The 20285-nt window shown below is 38.0% G+C and overlaps 1 protein-coding gene across 3 annotated transcripts in view; it reads right to left on the reverse strand.

The window, feature by feature from the left end:
• Positions 1 to 20285, reverse strand: part of WAPL (WAPL cohesin release factor) — an 81860-nt gene that overhangs the window by 41968 nt on the left and 19607 nt on the right. For 2 of the 3 annotated variants that reach the window (XM_072823840.1, XM_072823841.1), the window contains exons 3-4: positions 12289 to 13332; positions 10067 to 10185 (exon numbers count right to left, since the gene is read on the reverse strand). In XM_072823840.1, coding sequence (XP_072679941.1) covers positions 10067 to 10185; positions 12289 to 13332 — 1163 coding nt within the window. The remainder of the gene's footprint in view (positions 1 to 10066; positions 10186 to 12288; positions 13333 to 20285) is intronic. The other variant, XM_072823842.1, reaches the window with a different exon arrangement.

The raw sequence follows: 20285 nt of genomic DNA on the forward strand, positions 1-20285 counted from the left end.
AAATTTTTTTCATTCATTCATTCATTCATTCATGAGAATGAGAGTGAGCGCAGGGGGAGAAGCAGAGGGAGAGGGACGAGCAGACTCTGTGCTGAGCAGAGCCTGATGCAGGGCTCAAACTCACGATCCTGAGAGATCATGACCTGAGCTGAAATCAAGAGTTGGGATGTTTAACCAACTGAGCCAGCCAGGTGTCTTCAACTACATTCTTCCCAGAAGTTTTCCTCACCCTTCTCATCTTTCTGCCACATGTGTTCCCCTAGCCTGTTACGAACAACCCTTTTTGGCATCCCTGGTTAAGTGCTGGGGAGATTACCAGAGTAGCATCCTTAAAAAAGGTAATGTTCTCTAACATGGGGAGGCAGGGAGAGGCAAGAGGGACCTCTTGGCTAGTTGCACTAAAGCCAAGGAGATGGCCTGTGTGGTCAGGAAATTGGTTATATACATGAGACTGAAAAAATACATAAATATGTTGAAGATAATGGAAACCAGATTTCTCAGCAAAGTGAAGCAAAATGTGGAAAGCCTAGAATAAAACATGGCACTGAACCTGAATTAGGTATCGTGTGAACTCATGGTTCTAAATATAGATACAAAGTAAGTGGAGGGTGGGGGGGTGGGAGATGCATATATTTATGTTTCCTACCTTTTAATTCAAAGTCCTCCTCAAAGCAATGACAATGCAAAAGAAATGACCATACCTAATCACCAGACTTTCTTAGTTTTTAACTTTTTTTGTTTTATTCATTCATCTCTATGCCCAACGTGGGGCTCAAATTCAGGACCCTACGATCAAGACCTAAGCTGAGAACAAGAGTTAGACACCTAACCAACTAAACCACCCAGGCACCCCTACCAAGTCTTTATTTCTAAATACCATTTTCCACTAAAAGAAAACAAGGGGGCAGCCTGGGTGGCTCAGCAGTTTAGTGCCGCCTTCAGCCCAGGGCATGATCCTGGAGACCCCGGATTGAGTCCCACGTGGTAGGGCTCCCTGCATGGGGCCTGCTTCTCCCTCTGCCTGTGTCTCTGCCTCTCTCACTCTCTCTCTCATGAATAAATAAATAAAATATTAAAAAAGAAGAAGAAGCAACCAGGGGTCCTTGGGTAAATGGTTGATTCCAGGGCTGAGAAAGTAATATGATGAGTCTTTTTTTTTTTTAAAGATTTTATTTATTTATTCACGAGAGACACAGAGAGAGGGGCAGAGACACAGACAGAGGGAGAAGCAGGCTCCATGTAAGGAGCCAGATGTGGGACTTGATCCCAGGACCCTGGGATCACAACCTGAGCCAAAGGCAGACACTGAACCACCTAGCCACCCAGGTGCCCCACTATGAGTCTTGAACATCTCAGTATGTCATTAAGTAAAGAAATAAACAAGACTTAGACACATTAAAAAGAAGTTTGAAGAACATCCACACGCCAAATCTAATCTGGGCACTGAAGTATCAATAGTATTATTATTTAAATAACAACAATAAATGATTAAATAAAACAGGAATCCATGTTCATACCGACATAAAGAAATGAATATATAAATACACACAGTCTTACAGGAAGGTGAGAAAAATTTCTCTTAAAATAGAAGGGCCAACTGCTAATAACCGTAGAAGGAATGATGCAAATTAGAAAAAAACATTCAACAACCACCATAGTAAACAACTGACATGGGTAAAAATGAATGCTAAAATTAGTGGGTGAAAGTTTGATGAGGAAAGCTAAAGAACCTGATAGATATCAAGGGATCAGTTAACATCAATAGTAATGGTACAAAGCGACAACTGTGTGCCACCTGATATGAAGCAATGAGAACGTAGTACCTCTTCTGTGGTATTTCCACCAAATACAAATAACTAAATCACAACACAACAAATAACTGATCTTAACTCTTCAAAGATGTCAACGCGATGGAAAGACCAGGAAAGACACAGATGTTCCACACTGAAGGAGTAGCGACTTGTCACAACTAAACACAACATGTGATTCTGGACTGGATCATGAGCTCTTTCTTTGGGAGGGAGGAGTGTATTTGTTTTGCCATAAAGCCATTACTGAGACAATTAGTAAAATCTGAATGGGATCTCTATTACTTTATTAATTTCAAAACAAATCCCTGGTTTTGATGGGAATGCTGCAGCTATAGAGTGCTCTTGTGTTTAGAAAGTACAGACTAGGTGCAGGGCATGATCCCCGAGTCCCAGGATTGAGTCTCACACATCAGGCTCCCAGCAAGGAGCCTGCTCCTCCCTCTGCCTGTGTCTCTGCCCCTTTCATGAATAAATAAAATCTTTAAAAAAAAAAAAAAAAGAAAAAGAAAAAAAGTACAAACTAAAGGATTTAGGAGTAATGAGCATCAGGTCTGCAACTTATTCTCAAGATACACACACACCCCAATGGGAGGGAAGTCCACTTTGACCCTCACAAGCCATTTGACAACATCTGCAGACATTTTTGGTTGAAATAACTGGGGGTGGGGGTGGGGGTACAGGTTCTACCAGCATCTAATGGGTAGAGGCCAGATGTGTTGCTAAATAGCCTCCAATTTACTAGGGCCCACCCCAAAATAAAGATTTATTCAGTCCAAAATATCTACAGTATTCTCTCCCAAAAGGTAGGGAGGGAAACTCTTGCCACCACAAGCCATGGGCTACTACCTCTTTGCTCGGAAATGAGGTCATTAGAGTCTTTAATCAGATTAGAGAAGACCCAGATACTCCCACTTGACCTATCAGTTCCAGGAGAACTGGAACAACTGCTGAGAACATTTCTTATACCTACCTACTTACCCCCCCTTCTTTTCTCTCTGGAGATTTGGGGGTAACCTACATAAAAATTCCTTTGAGACTTGAGTTTCTCTATTTTTTTTTTTTTTGCAAAGACAACATGAATCCTAATTTCTTATATATAAAAATCTATCATTGTCATTGTATTACTTTATACATATAATTTAAAATGCTTAAAATTTTGATCCATTTATTTCCTCTCTTCCTTTACACTCATCAAAACTTGACAGGTAAAATATCCCTTATTTCTATTTCTCAATGGCTTTCTCCTTTTTAACAACTCTGAAGTAGTCTTTTAGTGTCTTGAAGGCAAATGGATGACCTATTTCCTATGAGCTATTTTATACTGCTTAACTTCTTGTTGCTCTCGTCCTGAAGTAGACTTCTAAATTCTTTACCTAGATACTTTTGAAAGGATACATATCTTCCATTGGATCTAAAGCATTTTTTATTATTTTTAAAAGTACAAAAGTACAATAGCACATGGATAAGTTTCATTTTTGAAAATTACTGATCCAACTAAATAGTACTAATATATGTAAAAAGATTCTGACACAATCCCACTTTAAAGGGCTTTGGCAAATATTTCAGTAGGAGGTTAAAAAGGAAGTTAAAACAACACTTACTGAAGTTGAGCCTCTTCAGGGAATAAATGTTATCTAGGACTATTGTTTTAAGGCAGGGCTCTACCCATATTACATTTTTCAAGTAAGTTCAATTTCATAGCTCTCTTGGTTTTATAAATTAGCAATCACTTTCTCAATTTTTCTCAGACACTATCCATCAACAGTAAGTAGGTCTTCTGCATACTAGGTTGGTATGACCTATTTACTTTAGGCCAGAGAGACTGCTTCATAATCGGGTCAAGTACATGTACACTGCTGTCTTCTAAGCCACATTAGTAGCAAAGAAATGACTCCAATGTTAAGTTTAAAACTAAGTTTAAAAACTGGAGACCCGGGATCGAATCCCACGTCGGGCTCCCGGTGCATGGAGCCTGCTTCTCCCTCTGCCTGTGTCTCTGCCTCTCTCTCTCTCTGTGACTATCACAAATAAATAAATAAATACCTTAAAAAAAAATTAAAAAAAATAAATAAATAAAAACTGAACACTAAGGAATATAAATGAATGTAAATGAGTATCAGGTAACATAAGCACATAGGATAAAATGAGTTCAGAATTTATGAACACGTTACTTCATGACTTCATCATCAGTGAAATAATTTTAAGATTTTATTTATTTGAGAGAGAGCACACATGTGTAAGCACAAGCAGAGGGAGGGGCAGAGGGAGAAGCAGATTCTCCACTGAGCAGGGTGCCCAATGCAGGACTAGATCCTAGGACCTGAGCCCAAAGGCACCCACTCAACCGAGCCAACCAGGCACCCCCTCAGTGAAATAATCTAAAGACAAAAAGAACTGGAAAAATCTTAAACTTCACTCGGTATATTTACTGTTCATAGTAATATTGGTATTATAATTTTAAAAGTAATATGTACTGTAGGATAAAGCAAGTAAACTAGTACAAAATTCTGTAATCTTAAATTTGAAATGAAACTATCACAATATGAACTCAGTTTATTTTTCAACATGTTTCATAGCTCTGTCCAACAACAGAACCTAGAAGCAACAAAGACACCCAGCACCCAGATCTGGGTTTCTAAGTACTATCCCCATCTAAAGAACCAAGGAGCCTTGCATAAATGAATGGTTCCATGACTGAAAGAGGTAAAATACAAGGTGAGTCCCAGTCATCTTTTGTGCAAAATGCAAGGGAAACACTCAAAGATGATGGGGTTGGGGCACCTGGCTGGCTCAGCTGGTGGAGCAAGCAACTCTTGATCTCAGGATTGTGAGTTTAAGCCTCATGCCAGGTGCAGAAATTACCTACAAAAACAATATAAAATCCTAAGGGAAAAAAAAGATGATGCAGTTACAGCAATAGGACACAAGTGATATGCTGAAATGGTACACAATGGCCCAATCTATTGTAAATACTTTTTTTTTTTTTTTTGAGAGAGAGAGAGAGGGAAAGAGAGAGAGAACACCTGTGTGTGTGTGTGTGTGTGTGTGTGTGTGTGCGCGCGCGCGCGCGCGCACCATTCTAGGTTGAGGGGAGCGGCAGAGGGAGAGAGAGAATCCTAAGCAGGCTCTATGCCTAGCATGGAAGTTGAAATGGGGTTTGAGCTCTTGACCCTGAGATCATGACTGGAGCCATAATCAAGAGTTGGACCCCCAAACAACTGAGCCAACCAGGTGCCCCTGTAAATATATTTAAAAAATAAAAATTATTGAGTCTGTAGTGTAGGAGAGAGAAAAAGCAACGAGTGGGGAAAGGAGGAAGACAACTTTTTACAGAATTCCAGTTATTAAATGCGGAAGCAACAGCAATTAGAAAACTCACCATTCTGCAACTGTCAATGTAATAAATGATGCAAAGATCAACAATGGATGCTAAAATGATGAAGTGAAACAATAACGGGGAACAGTATATTCACATGGTGCCACAGTAGTACCTAGAAGTTTACTTCCAATTGAGCTAACTAAATTACAAAAGGAAAAATATGCCCTTATTGGAGACTTGGTGATCACAAACTTCATTTGGTAGTCAAACAATATTGAGCAGAATAACCAGGTACTACGTAGCTTCTAATGCAAAGCAACATACACAATTATCACTTAGACTTATTCTTGCCAAAATATGTTTAACCTGAACCTAATCAGCCTTTAACTTGAACCTAATCAGGCCAAAATATGTTTAACCTGAACCTAATCAGACTTAATTTCCAGTGTTTTATGCCACTATACTACTTTAATATAGTAAAGGACACCATCAGGAAAAAGAAAAATCAGATATATTCTGAATGTGAAATATTCTACAAGACAAATATCATGAGTTCTTCAAAATAAATCAGTGCCACGAAAATTTTTAAAAGACAAGGGGACTGTTCAAGACTTAAAAGATGTAACTAAATGATTATGGTTTGAAAGAAAAACAAAAACACTAAAAGACAATTCAGAGATAGTTGGGGGAAACAATATGGACTAGACATCACACCATATAAAAGAATGGCTAGTGTTTTTAAGTACTGTAGTCATATAACTGCAATTGGTTATATGCATATATATGCATATATATGTATGCTTAAAAGACATATGCTATCTTGGGGCACCTGGCTGGTGGAGCATGAGACTCTTGATCTTGGGGTCATGAGTTTAACCCCACACTGGGTGTAGAGATTGCTTAAAAATAATTTAAAAAAAAGACTTTTCTAAGGAGTTTGGCAGTGATACTAATGCGATTTTTTGATACCATATAATGAGATGTGTCACCATTTGAAAGATATGCACATAAATCAGTGTAACCAATATTTTCCAAATGACCCAATGTATGATGTCACAAAGCATGTATGTGTAAAAAATCCACCCAACATCAAAGACCAAAAAATAAGAAAACAACAACAGGGATGCCTGGGTGGCTCAGGTCATGATCCCAGGATCCTGGGATCAAACCCTGCATCTAGTTCCCCACAGGGAGCCTGCTTCTCTCTCTCTGCCTCACTCTGTGTCTCTCAGGAATAAATAATAATAATAAAAGTAAAAGACCAAAAAAAAAAAAAAAAAAGTAAAAGACCAACAGATTTTAATATAACAGAATGAAAGGTTCATTGGCATGGTTTTAGATTCCAATTGCAACTAATCTTTAAAAAATGCCCATTTGTTGAGTTTTGGTGTAGTACCAAAGAACATTCACAATTACCTGAAAAGGCTATTTAAAATATGTCCACATATCTGTGTGAAGCTGAATTTTCTTCATATATTTTAATTAAAACATCATAATGAAATATACTGAATGCAGGAGGCTGAGAATCCAGCTGTCTTTCATTAAGCCACTTTTAAAAGATTTGCAAAAAATGTAAAACAATGTTATTTTTCTTACTACTTTCTTTTTTTAAGATTTTATTTATTTATTCATGAGACAAACACACAGACACAGAGGGAGAAGCAGGCGCCTCACAAGGAGCCCGATGCGAGACTCGATCCCCGGACCCCGGGGATCATGCCCTGAGCCAAAGGCAGATGCTCAACCTCTGAGCCACCCAACAGTCCCTATTTTTCTCACTTTTTCTCAGTTTTTTTTTCTCAGTTTTTACCTCTAACTTGATAAATATTGTCTCTGCACATATAATCAAAAGTTCTTTAGACAATTCCTTTTTTTTTTAAAGATTTTATTTATTTAAAAATAGTTAAATGGGGACACCTGGGTGGCTCAGCGGTTGAGTGCTTGCTTTGGACCCAGGGCGTGATCCTGAAGTCCCAGGATCGAGTCCCACATCGGGCTCCCTGCAAGGGGCCTGCTTCTCCCTCTGCCTGTGTCTCTGCCTCTCTCTGTCTCATGAATAAATAAATTCTCAAAAAAAAAAAAAAGCTTGTACTTAAAAAAAATAAAAATAAATAAAAATAAATAAAAATTTAAAAAAATTAAAAAATTAAAATTTAAAAAATTTAAAAAATTAAAATAGTTAAATAGGCCAGGCGGCACTAAACCGCTAAGCCACCGGGGCTGCCCAACAAGTTCTTTAGAGATGTCTGGGTGGCTTGATGGTTAAGCTTCTGCCTTCTGCTCAGGCTGAGACCCCAGGGTCCTGGGATCAAGTCCTGCGTCGAGCCTGCTTTTCCCTCTGCCCATGTCTCTGCCTCTCTCTGTGTCTCTTATGAATAAACAAATAAAATCTTTAAAAAAAAAAAAAAAGTTATTTGGGGGGCATCTGGGTGGCTTAGTTAAGCATCTGCCTTTGGCCCAGGTCATGATCCCAGGATCCTGGGATGGAGCCCCATACTGGGCTCCCTGTTCAGTGGGGAGCCTGCTTTTCCCTCTCCTGCTCTCCCTGCTTGTGTTCTCTGTCAAATAAATAAAATCTTAAAAATAAATAAGTTCTTTGTGATTCTCAGTAAATTTTTAAAGATTGTAAAGTGGTCCCGAGACCAAAGAAATTGGTAACTATTGCTCTGCAAACCAATATATGCCATACACAATCTCATATAAGTCAAAAACATCATCTCAGCATTAATGACTAAAGTCTATACAGGCCATACACACTATATTCCACACTGCCCTGGCCCCAGAACAACTTGAGCTTATTAAAATTAGCATTAAGCATTTTTTTTTTTTTTTTTTTTTTTGGTGAGGAGGTGGGCATATGGGGGTACAAAAGTATAGCACAATTATTCTGAAATGATTCCCAATTAGCTCTTCACAGAGATAAAAGAATAAAAATAAAATGAGGCTGTATGACTTAGCCTTATTCATTCTTAGACACGCTTATCCTTTTGCTGTTTATAAACATTCAATCTGGGATGCCTGGGTGGCTCAGCGGTTGAGCATCTGCCTTTGGCTCAGGGTGTGATCCCAGATTTCCAGGATCGAGTCCCGCATCAGGCTCCTTGCATGGAGCCTGCTTCTCCCTCTGCCTGTGTCTCTGCCTCTCTCTGTCTCTCTCATGAATAAATAAATAAAATGTTTTTTTTTTTTTTAAAAAGAGACAAGTCACAGAATGAGGTATCAATGTGCAAATTATTTCTCTAATACGGGATTAATATGTAAAGAATCCCTATAACTCAACAACAAAAAGATAAATGACTTGATTCAAATATGCACAAAGGACTCGAATAGCTGTTTATCCAAAAAAAGATATAAGAATAACCAAGAAGTACAAAAAAAGATGCTCAATATCTCTAGCTAGGGAAATAAAATACCATTTCATACCCATTAGAATAGCTATTATTAAAAAAATAAACAGGGATCCCTGGGTGGCGCAGCGGTTTAGCGCCTGCCTTTGGCCCAGGGTGCGATCCTGGAGACCCGGGATCGAGTCCCACGTCGGGCTCCCGGTGCATGGAGCCTGCTTCTCCCTCTGCCTGTGTCTCTGCCTCTCTCTCTCTCTCTCTCTGTGTGACTATCATAAATAAATTTAAAAATTAAATAAACAAACAAACAAACAAAAAACCCCACAGGGCCTCCTCAGTGGCTCAACTGGTTAGGCTCCAACTTGATGCCAACTCAGGTCTTGCTCTCAGGGTCATGAGTTCAACCCCTATGTTGGCAGGGAGTCTGCGTATCCCCCTCTTTCTGCCCCTTCCCCCATGTTCTCTCAAATAGATAAATCTTTAAAAACAAAACAACAAAAACAGAAAATAAGTGTTGGTGAAGACAGAGAAAATGGAACCTTTGAGCACTGCTGGTGGAAATGTAAAATGGTTCAGTCACGGTGGAAAAGAGTTTGACGCTTAAAACAGAAATTCTACTCTTAGGTATATATCCAAAAGTATTGAAGGCAGAGACTCAAATAGCCAAAAGGTGAAAACAACTCTAATGATGAATAAACAAAATGTTGTATATACAAAATGTTCTTCTAAAAGACGACACAGGGAAAAGGATGAGAAGGCCATGTGACAGAGGGATACACTGCAGTTATGCAGCACAAACCAAATACCCAGAGTCACTAGAAGCTGGAAGAGGTAAGGAAGGATTTCCCCCTATAGTCTTTGAAAAAGCATAGCCCTCCCAGCATCTTGATTTTGGACCTCTGGCATGTTGAACTGTAAGAGAATAAATACGTTTTTAAATCCGCCAGTTTAGGGCTTAAACTAATACAAACAGTATTTTTGAAGTATCAGCTAATAGAGGAGTTGTACCAGTGGATGGCAGAGTAGGGTCTTCTCATAAACAGAATACCCTTGAACAACAATAAATATAGTATATACCAACAATATAATGTTTTTCAGCCATAAAAAAAGGAATGAAATTTTGATATGTGCTATGATATAGATGGACCCTGACCACGCTATGCTTAGTGAAATAAAGACACAGATAGGTAAGTATTGTATGATTCCACTTACAGGAGTTAACCAGAAGAGGCAAATTCATAGAGACAAAAAGTAAAACAGTGTTTACCAGGAGCTGGGGCTGGAAGGACAAAGGGTGAGTTATTATTGTTTAATGGGTACAGAGTTTTTGCTGGTGATGATGAAATGTTTTGGATATAGATAATGGGATGGTTACAAAACACTGTGAATGTATTTAATGTTACTGAACTATATATATACTAAAAATTTTAATAGGTATATCTTTCACACTTAAAAAATGGTTTAAAATGTTTGAAAAATTGACTTACATCCTCAAAAGATGAAATTTGTTAGTAATTTTCAAATAGAAAAAGTAAAAACTGCGCCCTAGTGTAATAATAAATAACACACATCACTGATAATGCTTTACTTACCCGTTTGGGACCACTAAAAATCTTTCTGGTGTTTTCTTTTGATTTATCTCCTTGTTTATTTGGGGGCTTCTTCACACTTTCAGGCACACCAGGCAAGTCCTCTGTAAAATTCAAGTTTTCTGAAATGGTAATCAAAACTAGCTAGCTTTCTAATACTTCAAATTAACTACCAAACAAACTATGAACATTTGGGGGAGTGATTTATTGGGAGGGAAAAGAATAAAAGGAATAAAATCACCACTCAGTTGACAAAATATTCCTAACAATATTAAGTCCCATTTTGCCATTCTCACCCTCCTGTTTGCTCCCTACTCTAGGAGAAAAATCAGATCCCTACTCTAAGAGAAAATCAGAAATCTAGTTACAGTGTACGTGCTTCAGTTTTATTTTATGTAAATGGAAAAATTAATTTTTCTGTAAAATAACTGTTGAATATCTATGGACAATGACATTAGGATGGTCTAATTTAAACACATACACACTATATCAGGTGGTATCTACCTTTAACATTTTCTTAGAACTTAAGTAAAACTGAATCATGCTGGCCTTCAAAGTATGTCTGCTTACATCTACAAAAACAGAAAAAAAAAAGAAAACAAAACAAAACAAAAAAAAAGAAGCTATCCTTAGCAAAAGATAGAAAATGACCTAGTACAATATAGCTCAATGATTTGTTGGTCTTCATACAAAAAATAAGCAAAGAATTAGATTAATTCCTAAATGACTATATTTTTTTTTCTAGCCTAAACACAAAAAAGAAAAACAGGAAGACTTTTGCTAGCCCAATCCCTAAAAATGTTTGCTATTTTATATATCAGATGAAGACCCAAATTCCAACTTTGGCTATATCTATCAAATGGTGTCTAATTTTTAAATTTTATTTGGTATCACCATGAAGTTTCTGAACCTGATGATTTCACATTTCAAAGCTTAAAAGTTATATTACCCCAAAGTGTAAATTTCAGCCAGAGATTTTCAATTGCTGATTAAGATAACTTGCTATCAAAGTTAATAAATGATAAGAGCTAAGTAAACTGCGGGAAGACAGGAGCTCAGGTTTCATACATCATTATTTTATCATCCTCCCAAGAAACCAACTGTAAAACTGTCTCCCCAGTCAGATCTCATGTGACTAGCAAGGCTGCTGCAAACTTCAGTGCTCCAGAAGAGATTCAAGACAACACTGGATGAATTCTGACAATACCCTTTATTTATTACTTTTATTTATTTTGGGAATAAGGAGTGAGCCCTTAGGCACTATTCCTATAAAATTCTAGTTTTGAAAAGCGACTCTAACAAAACTATTTTTAGGCCAAATATAACAAAATGGTAGAGTAGTCTCAAGTATGATGATGTACAAGAGAATCTATACGTAAGAATACTATCAGAATTCTAATTCACCATAATGACACCTCTCGTATGACTTACAGTACAAAAACTTTACGTAGCAAGTAAACCAATACAAAGAAACTATGTACTTGGTTAAATATATATAAATATAGCCCCTATATCCCATAGGCTTTCACTTACTCTTCCTCACAAAACCCTTGTCAGGTAATGACTTAATTGCAGCAAAGCTAACCTACTTCTTTTGTTTGTCTCTCACAGTAGACTAACAACTCTTTGAGAGCCTCTAGTCATTACTGGCCGTCCTATTTTAAGAGACAAACTTCACTGTTAAGAGTGAATAAATACTTAACTAGCACTTTTCAATTTTATTAAATCAACTCAAGAGGATGATTTTTAAGATTAAGACTTAAGATTTCTTGAGAATGTTTTAAACATTTATTAGTTCATTAATTTTGAGCCAAATACAAAGCTTTTTATCAATTTTAATTTTCCAATTTTTCCATTATTACATTCCATTATCAGTGTAGTTCTAAACTGCCAAAATCTACCCTTAAGTCTCCACTGCATTTGGATTTTCAAAGTGGAAACATCAAGTTCTCTAATACTCCTATACACACATACTCTTAAAATTCTCTAATGGGAATTAAAACACAATTATATAAGGATCAGTTATAAATCTATAAATTGATCCTTACAATGTGGAATTAACATTTAAAATGCTGTAAATCTGGATAAGGTAATCTGTAGTCCTAAAGAGTACTTCTACTAAAATTGAACATAAGTTAAAATTGTCTAAGTAGAAACTAAGTAGCTGCTGATTTAAACCTAAAAGGCATTTACTTAAATTTTTTTGTTTTTTTTTAAAGTCTTACCTGCATTGTTAGCACTAGACTGACTGTCCTGGGAATTATCAATGCTTTCAGGAGGAGGCTGCAAGGAGGGGGATGGAGCTGTTTTAGTTCTTTTTTTGCTTGTCTTTCTTTCCACTTGACAGTCATCTTCATCATCATCTTCACTTTCACTGAGATCATCAAAACCAAAATACTTAATTTTGTAATTAGAACTCCCAGAACCTCCTTCATCACCTCCTGTCTCATCATGATCTTCAAAACCAAAAAATTCAAGTTTAACATCCTTTTTAGATTTAGTATTACTAGGTCGAAATCTAGTAGTGGTCTTAGAAGTCGCAATATCTGCCTTTTTTCTTAGGCGGCCAGCTTCGCCCAAATCTGCAGGGGTTGATGCAGTGAATTCATCCATGCTCCGTTCCATAGTATCCTGTATGGTAACATTACAAACTGACAAGCAAGATGGATGTAAAACAGTGTAATCTCTAGTCCGTCCAACTGTCCCTCTAAAACTGGTCCCAGAACTTACACTGCCTTTCTTTGCCTGATTCAGGCCATCCTTACTTGATTCACTGTTTGCTTTGGCTAAGGCCTGACTGGTTCCGTCCATTAGCTTATCAAAATTTGAAGCTCCTTGTGAGGATTTTGCTTTATTGGCCCTACAGTACGTCCTACAGTTGCTTGGCCTAAGAACACTTTGCATGATGTCTTCCTCAATGGCTTCATTTAGATTTTCCAACCGGTTTTTAAAATCCTCATCCTTCATCTCCAAAAGAGGATCACTATCCAAACTTAAAATACAATCTTCTGATCTGATATCTTCAAAATCATTATCCCATTCATACAAACCAGTTCTTACAGATCCCTTAATGGGAGATGTTTCTGATGGAGATTCTGACCTTTTTCCAAGTTGAGAGTTCCAAGTGTCATTTGTTTCCTTGATTTCATCAGCTTTGTATACAGAAGCTACTGTTGTTTCTGCACTGGGTTTCTTAGTACTGTCTTCAGCATTTTTGTAAATATGGTGACTATTCTTTTCATATTCTTCACTAAAATTCTCCACTTTATCTATAAAAATTAAAAATAAGTCAAGGGTAAAAAACAAATAGGAAAATCTGGCTACTTCACAGTACAGAATCAATCTTGAAATAACTGCAGTTACATTAAATTATGAAGAAATTAATGGATGTTTACATATCTGACATTTCCCCTTCCACCTTTTTTATTTTTAAGGGGTGGGGGGAGGAAAAGGGAAAGAATCCTAAGCAGGCTCCACGCCTAGCATGGGAGGCCTACACAGGGCTCCATCTCCAGGACCTTGAGATCAAGACCTGAGCTGAAATCAAGAGTTGGATGCTTAACTGACTGAGCCACCCAGGCCTTTTTTTTTTTTTTTTTAGCACAGAGCTCTCATGTCTTTTAGTGAACTCTCCCTAGACATTCAAGTCCCTTAAAATTGTTACCCTTAATTCAAGAGATTTCAACATTGTTAAGCAACTAGATCAATTCAGAATTAAATGACTAAGCCAAATCTTCTCAGAGGTTTTGCAAATAATAATGCTTAAATTGAAATTTACTTAGTAGAATCTAAAGAGTATAACACAGGGGTGCCTGGGTAGCTCAGTCAGTTAAGCATCTGCCTTCGGCTCTGGTCGTGATCCCAGGAGCCCTGCATTGGGCTCCCTGCTCAGCAGAGAGGTCTGCTTCTCCCTCTCCCTTTGCCCTTCCCTCTGCTTGTGCTCTCTCTCAAATAAAATACATAAAATTTAAAAAATAATAATAAACAGTATAACACAATAAATTATAATATTCTGGCAATGTATCTCTCTGGAGTAAGAACTCCCATAAGGCATGCCACTCTGTCAAGAAACCCATCTCTGGGTCAGGTTTCTTTCACTATTTCCGCTTTCCAGTCTTTCTCCTAATCCTATATGCCATGTAACCTCAAAGATTTTTTTTTTCTTTTTTTAACAGTGGCTCTGGTGGATAACTGGCTACCCCAGCAATTTAGTAAACCTTAACTTCCTATTCATTTTGAACTTGAGGAATTCATTTTTGCTATCTTTAATTTTTATCATCAGAAACATTTCTGTTAACCTTTCTAAATGAGAGATGAAAATAGGATTTGAATTGGTATTATGATTAATTCTCCCAGCATTGAGTGGTAGAAAAACACTAGCAAAACGTTTATGCCAAGCAGTAAAAGTACTTAAAAAGTGCACTTGTATTTAAGAAAAGCCAATTACAGATCTCAATTAACAAGCCATCAAGTATGGGCAAAGGAATGATAACATAAATTCAATGCACAGCTGTTAATGCTACCCAATGGGTTTAAACATAATTTAACTTGTTAGATTTATATTTACTTACCTTTAGAGAAGGAATCTAATACCTGACCTGTTTTATTCTTAAACAGTCCCCAGCAGAAGGCAAAGAACTATAGTTTTCATAATCTCAGAAGTACCATTTGCTAAGCCTAAAATACTGAAAAGCTAAAAATTAAAAGCTAACTCTGACATCTGATATCTTAAAAGGGATAGAAACAAAACCAAGGCTAAAACCAAACCAGAAAAAATATCACCACTGCTTTTACTAACAAGTGGAGAGAGAGCATGGTAGCGGAGTCTGGAGACTTATGTTGCCCTGGCTAAACTAGCTCTTCAGAGCTCAGGCAAGACCCCTAACTTTGGGAGTTTTCCTGAGGGCTTCAACTTCATCTGTTCAAAAGGGAAGCCACTGACCTAGAGTACTTTACAGCATTACTGAAGGAATTATTTCCTAATAAATAGCTTATGGGAGTACTTAGTATGCTTACTACACGAAGGTCTCTGGGAGGTCATTAAACATTGTATTACCCCCCTCCTTTTTTTTAAGAGACAGAGGTGGAACAGAGGGAGAGGGAGAGAGAGAATACTAAGCAGGCTCCATTACCAGCCAGAGCGCTGGCTCAGTCTCACAGTCCTGAGATCACAACCTGAGTAGAAATCAAGAGTTGGATTTGGATGCTTCACCGACTGAGTCACCCTGTCACCCCTACACATCACTTTTATAATTGTACAGCATTCTATTGTCTTAATGTTACAAAACTAATTTAGGCTGTTTCTAATTGCTTTATGTAATAAATATCCTTCTTTTTTTTTTTTTAAGATTTTATTTATTTATTCATGAGAGACCCAAAGAGAGAGAGGCAGAGACACAGGCAGAGGGAGAAGGCAGGCTCCATGCAGGGAGCCCGAAGTGGGACTTGATCCCGGGACTCCAGGATCACGCCCTGAGCTGAAGGCAGGTGCTTAACTGTTGAGCCCCCAGGCGTCCCTCCTTCTAACTTAAAAAGTTTATGGGATACCTAGGAGGCTCAGCAGTGGTTGAGTATCTGTCTTCGGCTCAGGGTGTGATCCTGGAGTCCCAGGATCCAGTCCCACTTCCGGCTCCCTGCGAGGAGTCTGTTTCCCCCTCCTAGGTCTCTGGCTCTCTCTGTGTCTCTTACGAATAAATAAGTAACATCTTTTAAAATTACAAAAAAATAACCTTGTTCTTTGCTACTTGATGTTTTAAGAAGCTAAATGGATTTATGTGACAGAGAGGCTGGGGTATTTGAGGGAGGAGGACAGCTGAAAGTAGTTCTGCATTTCAGGGTAAGGTATTGTTTTCTCTTCTGAAGGTATAGTTATAAATATTTGTTTCAGAGCTAAATGATGAAGGACTATGGAAAGTGTTTATTTTGTGTATTAGAATATGGTTATAAAGAACTTGGACATCATAGGCAGAACTGTTGGTTACGTTGGCTTTTATCTATGTAATGTATTTCAGAAACTTAAAAATACATAATGTACTTTAATAATTCATCTGTAAGACCGTTTTTGCCATATAATTGAATAGATGAGTAAATTATATTCGCTAAAGAAACTTATAGATATAACTTTATTTTAAAAAATGTTTTGAGGGCAGCCCCAATGGTTCAGTGGTTTAGCGCCTGCCTTCGGCCCAGGGTGTGATCCTGGAGACCCGGGATCGAGTCGGAGCCCCGGGATCGAGTCCCACATCAGGCTCCCTGCATGGAGCCTGTTTCTCCCTCTGCCTGTGTCTCTGCCTCTCTCTCTCTCTCTCATGAATAAATAAATAAAATCTTTTATTTTAAAGGAAGGTAAGTTTGTGAGCAGAGATTTATTAATGAGTTTCACAGGTTCTTCATATTTTGTGAAACTGTATGAAAATGTGCACACATTTTTCAGGGATAGTATGTATAGTTTCAGCAAGTTTTCAAACTAAAATATACTTTTATTGGTTTAAAGGAAAAAGAGAAGGAGGAAAATATATGCAGTATGTCAGTGTATATTGACTAGAATTTCGAATTTCTATGGGAAAAATGGATTATTCAATCAAGGGTAGTGAAACATCTGGGGGAAATAAACTGAATATTAAAATATATTCTAGGACGGTCCGGGTGGCTCAGCGGTTTAGCGCTGCCTTCAGCTCAGGGCGTGATCCTGAGGACCCGGAATCAAGTCCCACATCGGGCTCCCTGCATGGAGCCTGCTTCTCCCTCTGCCTGGGTCTCTGCCTCTCTCTGTTTCTCATGAATAAATAAATTTAAAATAAAATAAATATATTCTAGATTAAACAAAGACTTGCATATGGAAAATGAAACTATATACATATTATAAAATAAAACAGAATTTTTAAAAACACATTAGGGGGATCCCTGGGAGGCTCAGTGGTTTGGTGCCTGCCTTCGGCCCAGGGCATGATCCTGGAGTCCCAGGATCAAGTCCCATATTAGGTTCCCTGCACGGAGCCTGCTTCTCCCTCTGCCTGTGTGTCTGCCTCTCTCTCTCTCTCTCTCCTTCCCTGTGTCTCTCATGAATAAATAAATAAAATCTTTTTAAAAAATACATTACTCTGGAATGGGGAAGTTCTCTAAGACAAAGCCCATAATCCATTTTAATTTATTTATTTTAATTAATTAATTTATTTATTTTTATGATAGTCACAGAAAGAGAGAGAGAGAGAGGGGCAGAGACATAGGCAGAGGGAGAAGTAGGCTCCATGCACCGGGAGCCCGATGTGGGATTCGATCCCGGATCTCCAGGATCGCGCCCTGGGCCAAAGGCAGGCGCCAAACCACTGCGCCACCCAGGGATCCCCAATCCATGTTAATTTATATAAAATCTAAAATTTCAGCAAGTTAAAGGAACAATAAAACGTAAAAAACATAATTGCAATTAATACTACCAAAAAAGAGGTCAATTCCCTTCATTAAAAGAACTCCTACACATCCAGATGAGTTAAGAGAACCTAAGTATGGAAAAAATATAACGTTTTTAAAATATCTGAGTATATCTTTATGACCTCAGGGAGGGAAAGTTTACTTCAAAGAGATACAAAAACCATTAACCATAAATGAAAAGAAATTTCATCAAAAATTAAGTCTGTCCATAAAACACTAAGTACTGACACTACATAAATAATGCATATAACTCACTAGTAAAAAGATGCCCCCCCCCAAAAAATGATCAAGAGACTTGACCATTCACTCAATAAGAAAGGATATTCCATAAGGGTACCTGGCAGGCTCTTGATATCAGTTCAGATCTTGAGGTCAGGGTCATGAGTTCAAGCACAGCACACTGGGCTCTGCACTGGGTGTGAGGTCTGCTTAAGATTCTCTCTCTCCCTCTCCCTTACCCCCAATCATGCATTCGATAGATAGATAGATAGATAGACAGACAGACAGAGAGACAGAGGTGCCTGGGTGGCTCAGTCAGTTCAGTGTCCAACTTTTGGTTTCGGCTCAGGTCATCATTTCATGGTCATGGATTCGAGCCCTAAGTCAGGCTCCACACTCAGCACAGAATCTGCTTGGGATTTTCTCTCCCTCTCCCCCTCCCGCTTGTGTGTGTTCTCTCTCTCTAAAATAAATAAATATTTCAAGTAAATAAAAATAAAAATAACTGAATATTAGCAATTCCAAATGGTTCAGCATGAGAAGTATGCTCATAGCAACATCATTCCAAACCAATGAAATCTAAATATTCATTAATGGGACAGTCAATAAAGTGGTCTGGTCAAAGAAATACTTCAGAGCAATAAAAATAAAACTACAGGGGAGCCCGGAGGGCTTAGCGGTTTAGCGCCGCCTTCAGCCCAAGGCGTGATCCTGGGGACCTGGGATCGAGTTCCACGTCAGGCTCCCTGCATGGAGCCTGCTTCTTCCTCTACCTGTGTCTCTGCCTCTCTCTCTCTCTCTAATAAATAAAATCTTTAAAAATAAATAAATAAAATAAAATTTAAAAACTACCTTTCTATAGGAGCATATCTTATAACCACTAACAAAGAGCATTTGGGTAGTATCTTCCACAATTAAAAATGTCCATGTCAAAGAAATGAACTTACCCTTTTGAAGCAAGCAGCTTTATTATGTACTTACTCTACAAACAATAAATGTGAAATAACGTAAGAAACAAGAAAACTCACTATAATTTCCTGGGTTTTGCCTTTATAAACAATAAAACACCTATCAGTAAAGAACTACTTAGGGCAGCCCGGTGGCTCAGCGGTTTAGTGCTGCCTTCAGCCCAGGGCCTGATCCTGGAGACCCGGGATTGAGTCCCACGTCAGGGTCCCTTCATGGAGCCTGCTTCTCCCTCTGCTTGTGTCTCTGCCTCTCTCATAAATAAATAAAATCTTAAAAAAAAAAAAAAAAAAAAAAAAAACTACTTAGCGATGCCTGGGTGGCTTAGTCAGTTAAGTATCTGCCTTTGGCTCAGGTCATCATCCCAGAGTCTTGGGATTGAGCCCCACACTGGGCTCCCTAGTGAGCAGGGAGCCTACTTCTACTTCTCCCTCTCCCTCCCTGGCCCCCCCCTGCTTGTTGCTCTGTAGCTCTGTCAAATAAAAAGTAATATCTTAAAAAAAACAAAAAACTACTTAAATTATCATACAGCTACATATGTAAATACTATGTAGCTAGTCAAGAATGAGGCAGGTCTATATTATGTACAGAGGGGTGGCGTTGATGAAAAAGACTTTCCTATCTCTTGAATTATATACTGTTTAAAAAATAGTCTGTTCAAAAGCTTATAAAATCTGACAAGGATACATATTAAGAACCTTAAAGAGTAACAACAATGGTACAGGGTGCCTGGATGGCTCAATTGGTTAAGTGCCAGAGTCTTGATTTCTGCTTAGGTCATGATCTCAGGTGAGTTAAAGAACTATATTTACATATGAAATACAATGTGTGGACTCTGCTTTAAAATAATACATTATAAAAAAAGAAGGTAGGGATAGACATGAAACAAGATTATGAATTATTGTTTACTCAAGCTAGAGACATATATACCCATCTGTGCAACTGCATGCTAGTCTGTATATACTAACATATATACTTCCTTCATCCTTCTTGTAAAAAAAAAAGTGAAGATATTTTTACTTTCACCAAGCCTATTGTTACAACAGATGTGGAAAAACAGGCCCAGAGAGGCCAATGACAGCAACAGTTACCAATTAAATCAATGTCCAAAAGACCTCATAAAAAGGCCCATACTGAGCTCTATTACATTATACTACCTATAGTAGTAGCTGCTAAAAACTGAAATATTAAAAGCAGGTAAATCATCTTAATCCACATTAATAGAAAAGGTCCACTCGAAGAGGTTAAATATTGAATATTTTGAACAAATTTATCACATGATGTGCTGAGGCCTAAATTTAAACAAAACCTTTGCGCAGCCTGGGTGGCTCGGCGGTTTAGCGCCACCTTCAGTCCAGGGCCTGATCCTGGAGACCTGGGACAGAGTCCCACATCAGGCTCCCTGCATGAAGCCTGCTTCTCCCTCTGCCTCTCTCTCTCTCCCTCTCTCTGTGTTTCTCATGAACAAATAAATCTTTTAAATAAACAAACAAACAAACAAACAAAACCTTTCACTTCTGACTAGGGAGACTGTACAGATACAGAAGCAGCTTTTGGAGATCACTACTCATTAAATAACAGGGAGGTAACTAAAAAAATTAATTTATAG

The sequence above is a fragment of the Canis lupus genome, chromosome 4 (genome assembly GCF_048164855.1).
Source record: "Canis lupus baileyi chromosome 4, mCanLup2.hap1, whole genome shotgun sequence".
Taxonomy (NCBI): domain Eukaryota; kingdom Metazoa; phylum Chordata; class Mammalia; order Carnivora; family Canidae; genus Canis; species Canis lupus.